This window comes from Pteropus medius, unplaced genomic scaffold (genome assembly GCF_902729225.1).
Source record: "Pteropus medius unplaced genomic scaffold, Ma_sr-lr_union100, whole genome shotgun sequence".
Classification (NCBI taxonomy): Eukaryota; Metazoa; Chordata; class Mammalia; order Chiroptera; family Pteropodidae; genus Pteropus; species Pteropus medius.
This window is the reverse complement of record NW_024349802.1, coordinates 24,292,519-24,305,431: the sequence shown is the minus strand read 5'-3', so window position 1 is coordinate 24,305,431 and position 12,913 is coordinate 24,292,519. Positions and strand designations below refer to the sequence as shown.

At 37.8% G+C, this 12,913-nt stretch overlaps 1 protein-coding gene across 4 annotated transcripts in view; it reads right to left on the bottom strand.

Moving 5' to 3' along the window:
• Positions 1–12,913, bottom strand: part of NEK10 (NIMA related kinase 10) — a 186,153-nt gene that overhangs the window by 138,848 nt on the left and 34,392 nt on the right. For all 4 annotated transcript variants that reach the window (XR_005647358.1, XM_039836712.1, XM_039836713.1 and 1 more), the window contains 5 exons: positions 6,389–6,430; positions 4,954–5,032; positions 3,743–3,810; positions 2,271–2,350; positions 1,328–1,414 (listed from right to left, as the gene is read on the bottom strand). Coding sequence is in view for 3 of the 4 variants with exons in the window: in XM_039836712.1 (XP_039692646.1) it covers positions 1,328–1,414; positions 2,271–2,350; positions 3,743–3,810; positions 4,954–5,032; positions 6,389–6,430 (356 nt within the window). In the remaining variant the exon portion in view is untranslated. The remainder of the gene's footprint in view (positions 1–1,327; positions 1,415–2,270; positions 2,351–3,742; positions 3,811–4,953; positions 5,033–6,388; positions 6,431–12,913) is intronic.

The following is a 12,913-nucleotide window of genomic DNA, read 5'->3' as shown; positions in this document are numbered from 1 at the left end:
CCATCTGAGTAATGTTCCCATAACATAAATGGGAACATGCTTAAAATCTTTCTATGAATCCCCATAAAGTTCATGATAAAAACTTCACTATTTATTAAACATGCAGAGCCCATAATGACCTGGCTAACAGTGTTTTGTTGTATCAGCTATAAAATATGGAAATTAATAGGGTTATTGTTCAGATCAAATGAGTGAACGCACAGAAGTGCTTAGAGCAGAGCCTGGCATATGGAAAGCCTGACAAAATTAGCTATATTTTTAACCTATTATTTCAGATACTTTCCCTCCTGTACTCTTTGCTCCAGCTGTGTCCAACCATGCAAGATCTTCTAATACCTACCACTTCATGCCCCCATGTGGGAGCATATCCTGCTTTCACTTGCTCTCTCCTGTCTAGATAAGCCCTCCTTCCTTCAAGAAACTTGGCATGACTCTCACTGATTGGGAGAGGCTCTGCGCTATGCTGCAGTGTATTCTGTGCCAGCATCAACCACTCCATTTACAGTGCTATGATGAAACCGTTGATTTGCATGTCTGTCCCCTCTCCTACACTACACACTTGTATCTTATTCATTTTTGGTTTGCCAACACTTTTGCGGAGGCTGTTTGTTTGGTGAATGAATTCATATAGCCAAGTCTATAAGTGTAGTTTGTGAAAGAATGTTAAATTGGCTTTGAAGAAGAATCTAGGGGGACTTACTATGAATTAAGTGTTGGGATTCCATCATTTGACTTTCTGTTATTTATTTTTCCTCTTTAAAAAATTATTTACTCAATTAAATAGCGAAGGATGTTGACTGCATCTATTTAAAAACAATTTAATAACTATCTGAATACAGTAAATCTTTAGAGAACTATTTAGTTCAATTGAAAATGATTTAATTTTATTCTAGATTCTGTTTTGAGTTATAACAGATGGTCATAAAACAAATCAGAACCTATTTGAATTTATTTTACTGGCTTTAAGCAAAACAGATTTTAGCAATCTAATCATTTATTTGACACACAACCTGAAATTACTAAAAATAGAGCCAGCTCAGTTTCTTTCCTTAAAGAGATAGGATGCAAATAAATGCAATAAACAAAAAATTAAAGATGTTATCTTAAGATTTCTATAATTTGATTCTATGCCCAAATCTAGAAGTAATGCAGAACCAAAGATAAACTGATACACCACTTTGCTCTACTTTCTTTATAAACTTAAAAAGAAAATAAATCCTAAACTGACTCATGATATTCAGTTAACAATGTAAATAACATGACAAAATTTAAAAAATCATTTTCATCAAATATAAGACATTGTCTTTTTCCCTTTTAGCAATCCTACCTTTTGGAGAGCAAATCATATTCATGTAAAATCATCAGCAGATTTTCTACAATGTTGAGTTCACTTATCTTCTCCCTACATCCCGGACTACAAATTGAAAACTATTAGTAACTACTAAAAACATAATTCACCATATTCACTTATTTAATATTTAATTTCCTCTTTTTAACTCTTACATTTTCTTTTCTTTCTCTGTCTTCTAACATGTTTTCCAAATTCCATATTATCTCAGGGTGAGAATAAAAATGCAACATACCTCCATAGGGCAAGACTATATCAAATTCCAACATTCAATAAATACTACATTTCATAAGTTTAAATTTGTTTAATAACAATATGATGATAATATAGTTCCCTTTCTGCAAAGGGATCATATACTATTCACACAAAAACTAATGATCAGCATTATTCACAACAGCCAAAATATGAAAATGAGCTGTATGTCCTTTGATAGATGAATAAAGAAAATGTGATATATATATATTTTTAATATAAAAATATATTTAAAGCTCTTTTATTTAAAATATTCATGACATCTATAAGGGGACAGGTTGTCCAGATTTTTTAAGTGTAAATGAAATGTTTTATATGTTAAAATAAATGCACAGGAGAGAATGAAAAAAAGAAGGTCAGGGAGATTCAGCTGCCAAAAAAAATTGCAGTAATTTCGAAAGCAGAAGTAACTGAGGGTTGGATGAAAGACTAGGTAAATATTTCTGTTCAGGAAAAAAAAAAGAGAAGATTTTAAACTGTGATTTGCTTTCCTACTTATATTTTAACATGATGCTTTTCCATCTAGGATCCTCTTCAATATATTAATACTTTGTCATGCTTATTTTTCTAAGTAGGTAATAAAGTAACTAGAGAGACTAATCTATTTTGTATCTCTCCCACCTAAATTGCTATAGTAGCAGAACTGGAAAATATATTAAAATATACTTACCTTTCAGCTAAACTAGCCAGAGCCAGAAGGGCTCCCAACAGAACATTACTATCTCGGGCACAGAGTAAATTTACTAATGTCTGGAAAAAAAAAAAATGAAGTAAAAGAAAGTTTAATCGCATAAGTTCTACAAGCTTCTTGAACAGTATAATGTTTCTTTCTAAAGTTTACAGAGACTTAGCCTACACAGGCAAACACATGCCAGGCCAGAGCTGCAACAACCTGGGATGATTTTTTGGTTTCTACCATGTAGATTTTTTCCCCTTTATGGTTTCATGCATTTTTTTATATATATATAAAGCTATCATTATCTTTGTTTCTCTAATCCTTTCCTCTTTTTCAACTCTTACATTTTTTCTTTCTCTGTCTTCTAACATGTTTTCCAAATTTTAGTCACTGATACATCATTTTCACAATTTTTGCCATGTCCATTTAACACCTCAATGCTACTCAAAGATATTCTTCAATTTCTAAGAAATAACATCAGTGAAATATACAGCTATTTAAATAAAAACTGTTGAGCTGTATATCATTTAGAATCAACCCCTACACAATAAACAGCATCTTGGACAAATTTGATCTAATATATACTGTAAAGTGGCTTCCTGGGATATGAAAACTCAACAGATTATTGAAACTTGTTCTAGGCAGCTACCATCTATATAGTTTTGCTATAAATATAAATCTAGTCTGTTGGTTAAATATGTTTTCAACCATCTTGAAATGTACAATTGACTCTTATGCTTATAATCCTATACCATCCAATCATAAGGTCGAACCATGTGAAAATGGCCTATAGACTTTGGCAATTTCATGTGGTTCGAACCAAAATAACCTGTAACTCTTTTTGGGGAATGGAAAAAAATATTTTTTTGAAATTGAAATGTTCCAACTATTATGAGGTAGGTATTATTATTAACTCAAATTTACAGATGAAAACTGAATAGTCTCTGATGTTTTAATAGAAATTAAATGAGGCAAAAAATATTTTTACCAAAATCTGCTGTTATGGAAGTCTCTCTTGCCTGAAATAAAGTAAGCTTGCACTCTATAAAAATCTTAAACAAAAATCTTAAACATAAAATTGGGTTTTTCAAGATAAGAATTATGGTCTAAAGTCTTCCTTTCTGGAGCCATGTAGAATGTATTCATGTGTATACATACATTATATTTGTTTATTTGTGAGCACACACCTCCAGTCAGTTTATGTATAGCCAGTGTTTCTCAAGCAATTTAAATTAAGCAATAAACTTAGAAAAAGAAAAAAGAATTTCAGAAAACTCCTATTTGTTGTTTCCATATTTACTCCTTGGACTGATAAATAATATAAAAGGTTGCCAGAGATTTACGATTTGAGGCAGAGATTTACGATTAGCAGATCTGCGAATCATAATTATATGGAGCTCTGAACCCCAGTCTGTGAACCACTGTCGCATGGAGCTGAAGTGCTCCCCCTCTCCAGGACCACTCACCTTGTGGGCTCCGCTTGTAGTGACCCATTCTCTTTGGTCTTTGACAGCAGCAAGTTTTTGAAAAATATCTATAAAGGAAGGAAACAACTCAAACAGGGTTTTGGAGCTTAAAGGGAGCAGTACTCATAGAACCTCAGGTCTGAAGTATTGATGGGCAAGCAGAAAAAGGGTAAACGGGAAAACAGACAACACAGAAGGAGCACTGGAAGGAGGAGGCTTAGGGTTATTTTTTTTACTCCAAGAATTACCTCTCAAGCTCAACCAGTATTTATTGTATATTACTATTATAACAATGAAATATAGAGATAGCAAAAAAAGGCAAAACTCAAAGTTAAATGAGTTCCATTTAACATAAAGTCCACATAAAGTTATATGAGTTCCTTAACATCATTACAAGTTCAAAGTGAAATCTATTCTTCAAAGATCCTCCCTACAAAGATTTCAACTTTATAAAGAGGAGAGGGAAGCTCAGGGAATGTGATGGACCTAGCAAGGGTCCTCGGCTGAGGGAAACAGTCGTTCTCCAAGAACCTTCCTGGTGCCTAGGGCTCACCACATGCTCTTCTCTCTCTGTAACTGAGAATCAGTGTGCTGTCCTGTAAATGAATACAGGAAACCAGCCTGTTCACAAAGAAAATGGGCTAGCATCCCACAACAGCAGGGCTCATCAAACCTGAAGAGGATGGAAGATGGGGCTGGGAAGAGCCTCCAAACTGAGGAGACTAAGTGGAGAGAGAAGAGCTCACCCACACAGACCCATATTATCATATTATCGTCATCACATTACTTTTTTTTCTTTTTTATGTTCTGAATGTTCCAAGTTTTATGAGGTAGGTATTATTATTAACCCAGCTTTATAGATGAAAACTAAACAGCCTGTGACATTTTAACAGAAATTAAAGGAGGCAAAAAATATTTTTACTAAAATTTGCTGTTACAAAAGTCTCTCACATTAAACAAAAAAGCTTGTGCTCGATGAAAATCTTCTTAAACATGAAATCGGGCTTTTTGAAGTCACAGTTGTGATCTAAAAGTCTTCTTTCTGGGTATATTTTGACACTGAATATAACAATTGGCATGGACTCTCAACACTGTAATTGTGTATGGACACACTCATAAATAGTCAATGTACTCCTTTTCCTGCTGCAAACAACACACTGCTTATTCTAGCAAGTGCAGAGAGTTGTCTGTGTTCCCACAATAATGCTTACATGTCATGTTGACCAGCTTGTCCACACTGTGCTGCTCCTCTCCATAGCTGAGGTACTCATTGGCCACAATCTCCATGTACTGCAGCAGGGACCAAACCAACAAGCAAGTCAGAAGAGAAGACATCGAAAACAGGCAAACAGGTGAGGAACGAGATTGTGCACTTCTGAAAATGAACTGTAGGTGGCGTAACAGATTCACCAAATAATAGTGCTTCTGGGCCTGGTTAAGTGCAAAAAGTGTTTGGGTTTCTGGATTCTCTCTGCTTTCTTTCCCATGCCCTGAAATTGAGGCAGGGACCATGTAAAGAATGTATAAACTCTCAAAAGTCCCAAAATGACTTGTAAATGAATAAGTTTGTGGTGTGGTTTAGTCTCCAAATGTAAGATATAAATAAAATGCAGAAAATATCATATAATATGTAGAATTTTAATCATTAGATGTACATTTTTAGAATTTTTATAACACACTGATATATTGTATTGATCTTATGTTTTACAGCATCCTAAGTTATAGCTAATCAGCAAACAATCAGATAGCAAAAACAAGAATAAAGTGGCTATGGGGAAGTCTGATTATCCCTAACAGTAGCTAATTGATTACAATAAGAAGAAATAGGCTCAGGGAAACACATAAATTTCTGACATAATGGAAGTTAAAGTGGACAAGAAGATCCTTTACAATATAATTTTATGAAAGACTATTCATTAAATGAGGTAACTCTCCAGCCATTTTTTTAAATCTTAAAAACAAAAGCCATATATGTTGTATCAAGTTTCCAAGAATAAAAATAAAATAGATTTAACATTAAATTGCCATTAAACATAATCTTCCTTTAATAATTCAGAATGAGTTTGTAGAGTCATTTGCTTATTATGAAAATCATTCTTTTGTACATGATATAGGTTTTAGGGGAACAGACTATTCCGACACAGTACCATGCCACATTTTATCATATTAATAAACTCAAATACGTGACTGAAAAATAAATGAAGCCAAGGTCATTCCTCACAGCGTCATTTACTTGCTAATATTTTAGTGAGCACAGTAATTGTTTTCTGTGTCTGTGAGAAAGTTATGAACATCTTCATAATCAATATTTTCTCCCATCGTTTGGGATGTGCCATGTTGAGGACTTAGACCTGCCAGACAAGGCCTACCTCTTTTCATTATTAATTAATGACATGTGACCTTTCATAGCGCTTTCTCATTTCAACAGGCTGGGTAAAGAGAGCCGTATTCAGCCAGAACAAAATATCATGGGTCCCACCCTGCTCCGTGAGCATCCTGCCTCGCACTCACACCCTGCCTGTTTCTCCCCTTGGCAGGCAGCCTGAGGTAAGAAAGCCATCTTCTGTCACACACCTATGTAATCCTCGCCCAGTGCTATGGCATAAAATGGAAAGGCAAGACCAGCCACCGCAAAAGGAATCTTACCTGAGCTAGGTTTTCAATACCGCCCAAGCTATGGAGTATTTCCTAATAAAATAAAAACAGGACATACATAAATATGAGGGTGGAGAGAAAAGTGTATTTTACATGCAATTTCTTTATTAAATCATGAGATCTGTAATTATTTTTTTGAAAGCCTACATTCTAAGGTAAATATAGAAAACTTTAATGCTTGTCATTCATACTACATTTAAGATAAACTGTTAATAAAAATGAAAATTGGTTTGAGATTCAGAGAATGTAAGTATGCTCAGAACGACAGCCTGACTCCTCATTCTTTTTACTTCCTCCCATGTCGTCATAAAATGTTAAAGCTGAAAAGTACTGTTAGGTAGTATCGTCTCTAACCCCCTTTATGTCATGTGGCAGATCAGGAAAACTAAGATCCGGAAAGGTAAACCATTTCGCCCAAGTGAGAAGCCAGGATAAGAATCCAGCATCACCAAATTCCCAGGGCCTTCCTCTAGGTCTCTGCCTAGTGAGGTCCACAGACCAGCAGCATCAGCCTCCCCTGGAAGCTGACTAGATATGCAAACTCTTCTACTCACCCCAGACCTACTGAATGACACTGAATTTCACTGAGACCCCAAGGGAATTCTTATGCAGGTAAAGTTTGAGAATCACTGCTGTAGTAGTAGACTAGACTATAGGGCTTCTTCTTAAAATGATTACGCTAATGGTCTTACTAAACCTATACTCTAAACCAATGAAAGGATGATTGTTGCAAAAAGTCTCCTGACACAGATCTTTAAATCCAATTCCTAACAAGAAGGCATTTCATGACACTAAAAGTGCTAAAATGGGGAAGAGAAGGGGTGGGAAGTTGGAGTCTTGAAAGGGACCAGCTTGCAACTCTGAATAGCAAATGCCCCCAGGTTATCCACACTGACACTTTTCTCCAGGCGAAAGTATTTCAGGTGGCCCTAACCCATTGGATTAAAACTGTATTGACCTCTCTCTTCTTACTTAACGTGCACACAAGGAAGTTATTTGAAATATAAACATTAGCCATCACTCCAATTCTGGGAAATGCCTGGGGATGAGTACGTAAGTGTGAGAGAGAATGATCCAGCTCCACCAGGAAGCCAACTGAGTGGGCAGGCTGGGAAAGCGTCTCAGTTTCTCAGGGCCTCCTGGGTCAATGTTTCTTTACTCTGTGTGAAGTGAATTTGGAAACACTTAAACATATCCATGTTTAAATTAAGAATGGAAGGACATGTATAACTCAATTAAAAATAATTCTGCAACTACCTACTAATTTGAATTCTCATCATTGCTATTTACTCTAGAAAGCTATCATTAATGGACATAAGAATACTGTATACATTAACCCTAATTATGGCAAGATATTTTATACATGTAAAAATAAATATACCATTTTAAAACTATTCATATTTATTCAACAAATATTTCTCTTTCATTCCCGTTATGTACAAGCCCTGGCTTAGGCTCTCTGAAGGACACAAATGTGTAGATGACAGAGGCCTCCTTCACTGAGATTTAGGCCAAGCATAAGGTACACATACAAATAACTGGAATTTCAAACAGAATTTGGTCAGTGTTATAAGAAAGTTATACATGAAGTGCTATGATTCCCCAGAGGAGGGATCCTGTCAAGAGGACCAAGGAAAACTTCAAAAGGATGGTGGCCTCTGAATGGGCTTAGAAAGGTACACCACAAGCCTCCAATGGGAGAGCTAGCGTGGAACTTTTTCTAAACGTCAGTAACAGAAGCACACATCCTTTCATCAAATACTTATTAACTCCTATGGAACATAGTTTGAGAAGCGCTGTTATAAAATATAAAAAGGCAAAGAGGCTTTGTTATTCTCAGAGAATTTTGTTGCTATGTACTCAAGAATTTACCCTTCATTTACGAAATAAGCATTTTCCCGCATGCTCCTATGGAGAGCATGCGGGAAAATGCTGGAGCAAGGCCATGAGACTGCTCACAGACCCACGGTATTTCTTATATTTCCTTTGGTTATATGTGAGAGCATCCCGCTGGAGAAAAGCAAGACCACAAGGTATGCACACACCTGGGTTTAACAGTTCTAGTTACTGATCTGAAAAGCAAATACGACTGCATGCTTAGATTGCAGCAGTGCCTCCCACATGCCCTTTCAGACCTCAGCGTTTCCTCCCTGGTCACAGGCTGGACGGTCACAAGACTGCGTTTTGTACTTCTGAGCCTAATGACCTGGAGAAGTCCCCTGGTCAATCTGACCTTCAGTTCAATGTGCAAAATGTGAACAAATGTCTTTGTTCTGCCTATTCTCTGAGTTTTTCCTTTAAAAAAAAAAAAAATTGATCAGTAACATAATACAGACACAAAGTATGTCTAAAAAAAAAATGAGCACACTGCAATGCCAAAAGTTGTTGTTAGGACATCACTTATTTTTTACCACGGACAAAAATGTCAGTGCCATGAGACACTCTCATCCTAAAACTACTCGGCAACTAAATCAATGCCGAACACACTGCAGCGGGCCTCTGACATTGAATCATTAACATGATCATGTTACTCCTCTGTTCAAAACCTATCAGTAGCTCCACACTGCTACTTAAAACTCCACCTTAAATCTCTATCAGTTTTAAGGACCCTTTGTGCACTGGCCTTTAACTTATCATCCCAGGTGCAATAGTAACTACTCTTCTAAAAGGTCTGGCATATTACATTTGTAGGAACGAGTAAAAGTTTCCTACTGTGGAGTATGGAGGAAAGGTGGTACCAAGGAAAGAGTCAAGAAATGATTTTGAAGGTTCAAGGGGAGAGGAATAATTGCGGTCCATTTTCAAGTCATTGAGTGTCAATGTGCTACAACAGTGGTTTCGAGTCAATGTGCTACGACAGCGGTTCTCAAACTCTTTGGTCTCTGTACCCTTCTATGCTCGTTAACATGACTTAGAACCCCAAAGAGTTTTGTTTATATGGGTTATATCTATTTATATATACCATATTGGAAATTAAACATGAGAACACACAAGCACATGTTCCATCAGCCATCAGAGCCACGACATCATCACACATTCAGCAGCCTCCCGAAAACCCCACTGTACACTTGTAAGAGTGTGACAGCAAGAAGGCAAATAATATCTTAGCATTATTTTGAATATAGTTTTCATGCTGTTGAACCCCTGAAAATGTTTCAGAGACCTGTGACATTGAGATGGCTGTCCAACATATCCCTGGAAATTTGGGGCTTAAATTAAGGGAAATGTTGGAGAATGGAGATATGTGTTTGTGGGCAAAGAATAATGACAGCAACAACAACAACAAAAAATGATAGTTGGAGGAAGATAGGGAAGAAGATGACAAAGAAGAGAACTCTGGAAAGGTTAACATTTAGGAAAGCAGAACAATGACATAAAAAATGCCGAGGAAGAGCTAGAGGTTCACAGGATCAGTGCAGGCAAACAGAAAACGTGGTTAAAGGGGTGTGGGGGCTAAAGGGAAGCTGGGGAGGGCAAGCACTGAGCTGGGCTGCTCAGCTGGACCACCTTCTTATTGTGGTTTCTAATGCAATTGTAGTTCAGATTTCAGATTGTCTCTCTATCTTTGATAAGTGATGTGCTATAGGTTCACTATCGTGAGTCCAGGTGGGCCTTTATCATTATCTTGCTTGGGACTCCAATGATACCTGTCTTCCATTAATTATGGAAAACTCTAAGCAGTTACATCTTCAAAAATGGCTTCTCTTTCAGTCCATCCAGTCTTGTCTTGCGGGACTCTGAATTAAGCACATATTGACGACTCTGTATACTGGCGGGCAAAATCCAATCTACGAGCCACCGATTTGCAACCTCTGGGTCCAGGAATGATGAGTGAAGCATGGCACACTGTGATCTATATAAATAGCTTCCAGAGAGAACTTTGTACACAGAATTCAATGTGCAGCTTATGCAATACATCAGTCCAGATAGAAAGTGCATTTCGAAAACATATCCTGACCTTTAAAAAATGTAGCAATGAAGGTAATGTGGAAGATTTGAAGGGATATCTGGCTCAAAAAGGGGGCACTTTTCTGATAAATGAAAATAGAAAGAGAGCCACTTGACCATAAGAAAGAGAATAGATGGAGGGGTAAGCCTTGGCAAGGAGGAGGGATATTTCTTTCAAAACAAAAAGAGAACTAAAGTTGCATGATAATCCAAATATTTCAAGCAAAAGAGAAGAGAGAAATAAGAGAGCACCTCTGGGGTGGTGTTCGTTTTCCCTGTAAAACAGACGATGTGATGTGATGAGAATGACAGGGGCGAGGGTGCGGAGGATGGTCATGAGAAGTGGAGATGGTCAGAACAGACACTGTGGAGCCTGCAACACTGATTCGGCAGGCAAGGAAAGGCATTTCGAGCTACGGTGCTGGCTCACTGAGATTCACCGTCATACATTGTCGTAAAACCCCAGCACAGCTTTGTGACTTGGGCCAACAGTTCTTGGCGAGTTAAGCTGTTAAACAAACTGCCTGAGCACATACTCTTCTTTGCAGAAAGAGTGCCAGGAGGAGAGGTTTGGAGAGCATCCCCTTCTATGGAAAGACTGGCAATGGGGGAGAGATACGGTTTAATATGTGTTTTGGTCACAAAATCCCATAAATCAAGTTGTCGCTGAATTCTTTCCTTTAGAGAGCAGTGAACCCTGTCCCAATCCATTAAGAACTAGATTAAGAAAAGCAATACTTCAGATGGTGATCAGCAGAGCATGACCCAATTAAACAAAGAGAATATCTCTAAGGCAAACTTTTTGCTAATTCCTGTAAGTCAAAAAATAATATCTCCTGCTAAAAATCCACCTCCTCCATGGACACTTTCATTAATGTTATATATACAATGTTCTTATCCAAACTGAGACATGCTGGAGAATAAAAGAGGGTGCTATGAATAATTAAATAGAAACAATGAGCACATACTGGGACTGATCCAGGCAAAGTAGAACCTGTGGTCTACCCTTATTACATGTGACCCACACAGCATTGCAAATGGCAGCTCAGAAATGCATGGAACACACAGGGTTCTGTATGGTTGGTCATGAGGAAAATGGAAAACTCCCAGAAATGTGTGAGTGACCAGGACAGAAAGCGATCAGGGTATATTCCCTGAGTCCCATATTCGAATGCCCAAAGCCAGTTTAGACTACAGAAGGACTAAGGGGGTGATTCTTCTAACTGAAAGATGCGGAGCCCCCATGACTCTCAGAAGACTCAAATCAGAGCAGGCTCTGTAGCTGGCTAGTATCACAACACTTTAAGTACTAAGTCTGGAAAAGATGGCTATTGGGATAATGAAAGGAGACCCATTTGACTCAGATAATAATTCACCAATAAAATCAAATCCAGAATAAAAGATCTTCAGAGTGGCCTGAGCTTCCTAGTAGCTTATCAGAACAGGGCATAAAAGGAGATAGTTCTTATGGGAAAAAAACAAACAATAATCTGTGAAAATTATTGAAGTATATATGAATAAGAACACTCTTTAGATATTTAACTTTGGTAAGAAGAAACAATAATGATTAATAAGCAACCTTGGCTTTTGGACAATGGTTCTCAAACTGTGGTTCCCAAACCAGCAGCATTACGTCACCTGGGAACTTGTTAGAAATGCAGATTATTAGGCCTCCCCAAACCTACTGAATTAGAAACTGTGGGGGTGGACCTCAGCAATCTTTAAGTCCTCTGGGTGTTTCTGAGACACAAAGTTTACATAAGCCGCTATCTTGCAGCTGGGACTAGAAAGAATAACCTTAGAGGTCCAGGTGAAGTGTTAGGTAAGCTTTTCTTTAGAGTCTCACTGCTAAAGAACAAAGTTCTTGCCAAATTGTGGGTCATGGACCAGTGGCATCAGCATCCCCTGGAAGCTTGTTAGAAATGCAGCATCTTGGCCTCAGGGTAACCCCACTGAATCAGAATCTGCATCTCCACGATCCCCAGGTGATTCATCTGCACATTGAAGTCTGAGAGGCACTAAACTAGAGGCAGCTCATTCGACTAACTAGTGAGAGAAGGAAAATATTCTTGACCTCAGAAGCTTCATCTGAGATAAGTGCAAGGCCCCTTCCTCACCTCTTACTCAGGAGCGTAGGATGCACTTTGGGAAACACATGGCCGCTGAAGTAACTGCTGAAGCTGCAGGCCCTGCCCCTCCGACTGGTTACCTTTGGTGCCCCATGGGAAGGCCCCCACGTGTCACTGCTGACTTGGACCTAGCGAGCTGCACAGTCTGGAATATGCTTGAAGGTGTGACCGAGCGTACACCTCCGTGAACTGCCTGTGTTTTAAAATGACGGGTAATGATGAAAACATAGACCAATGTGTAACCCACATAATCCCACAGGTCATATTGTAGAAATGTACAGATTTTTTTGTCCCCATACATCACTTCTCTCCTATCTTTTTAAATAGCAGATGAGATATTTCCCAAATTTGGAAGGTTCCGAGTTGTGAGAGAGAAAAGAAAATTAACATGGTCTGCTTCAAAAGAAAGCCCACCCGTTTTTTATTTCATCTTCATCAC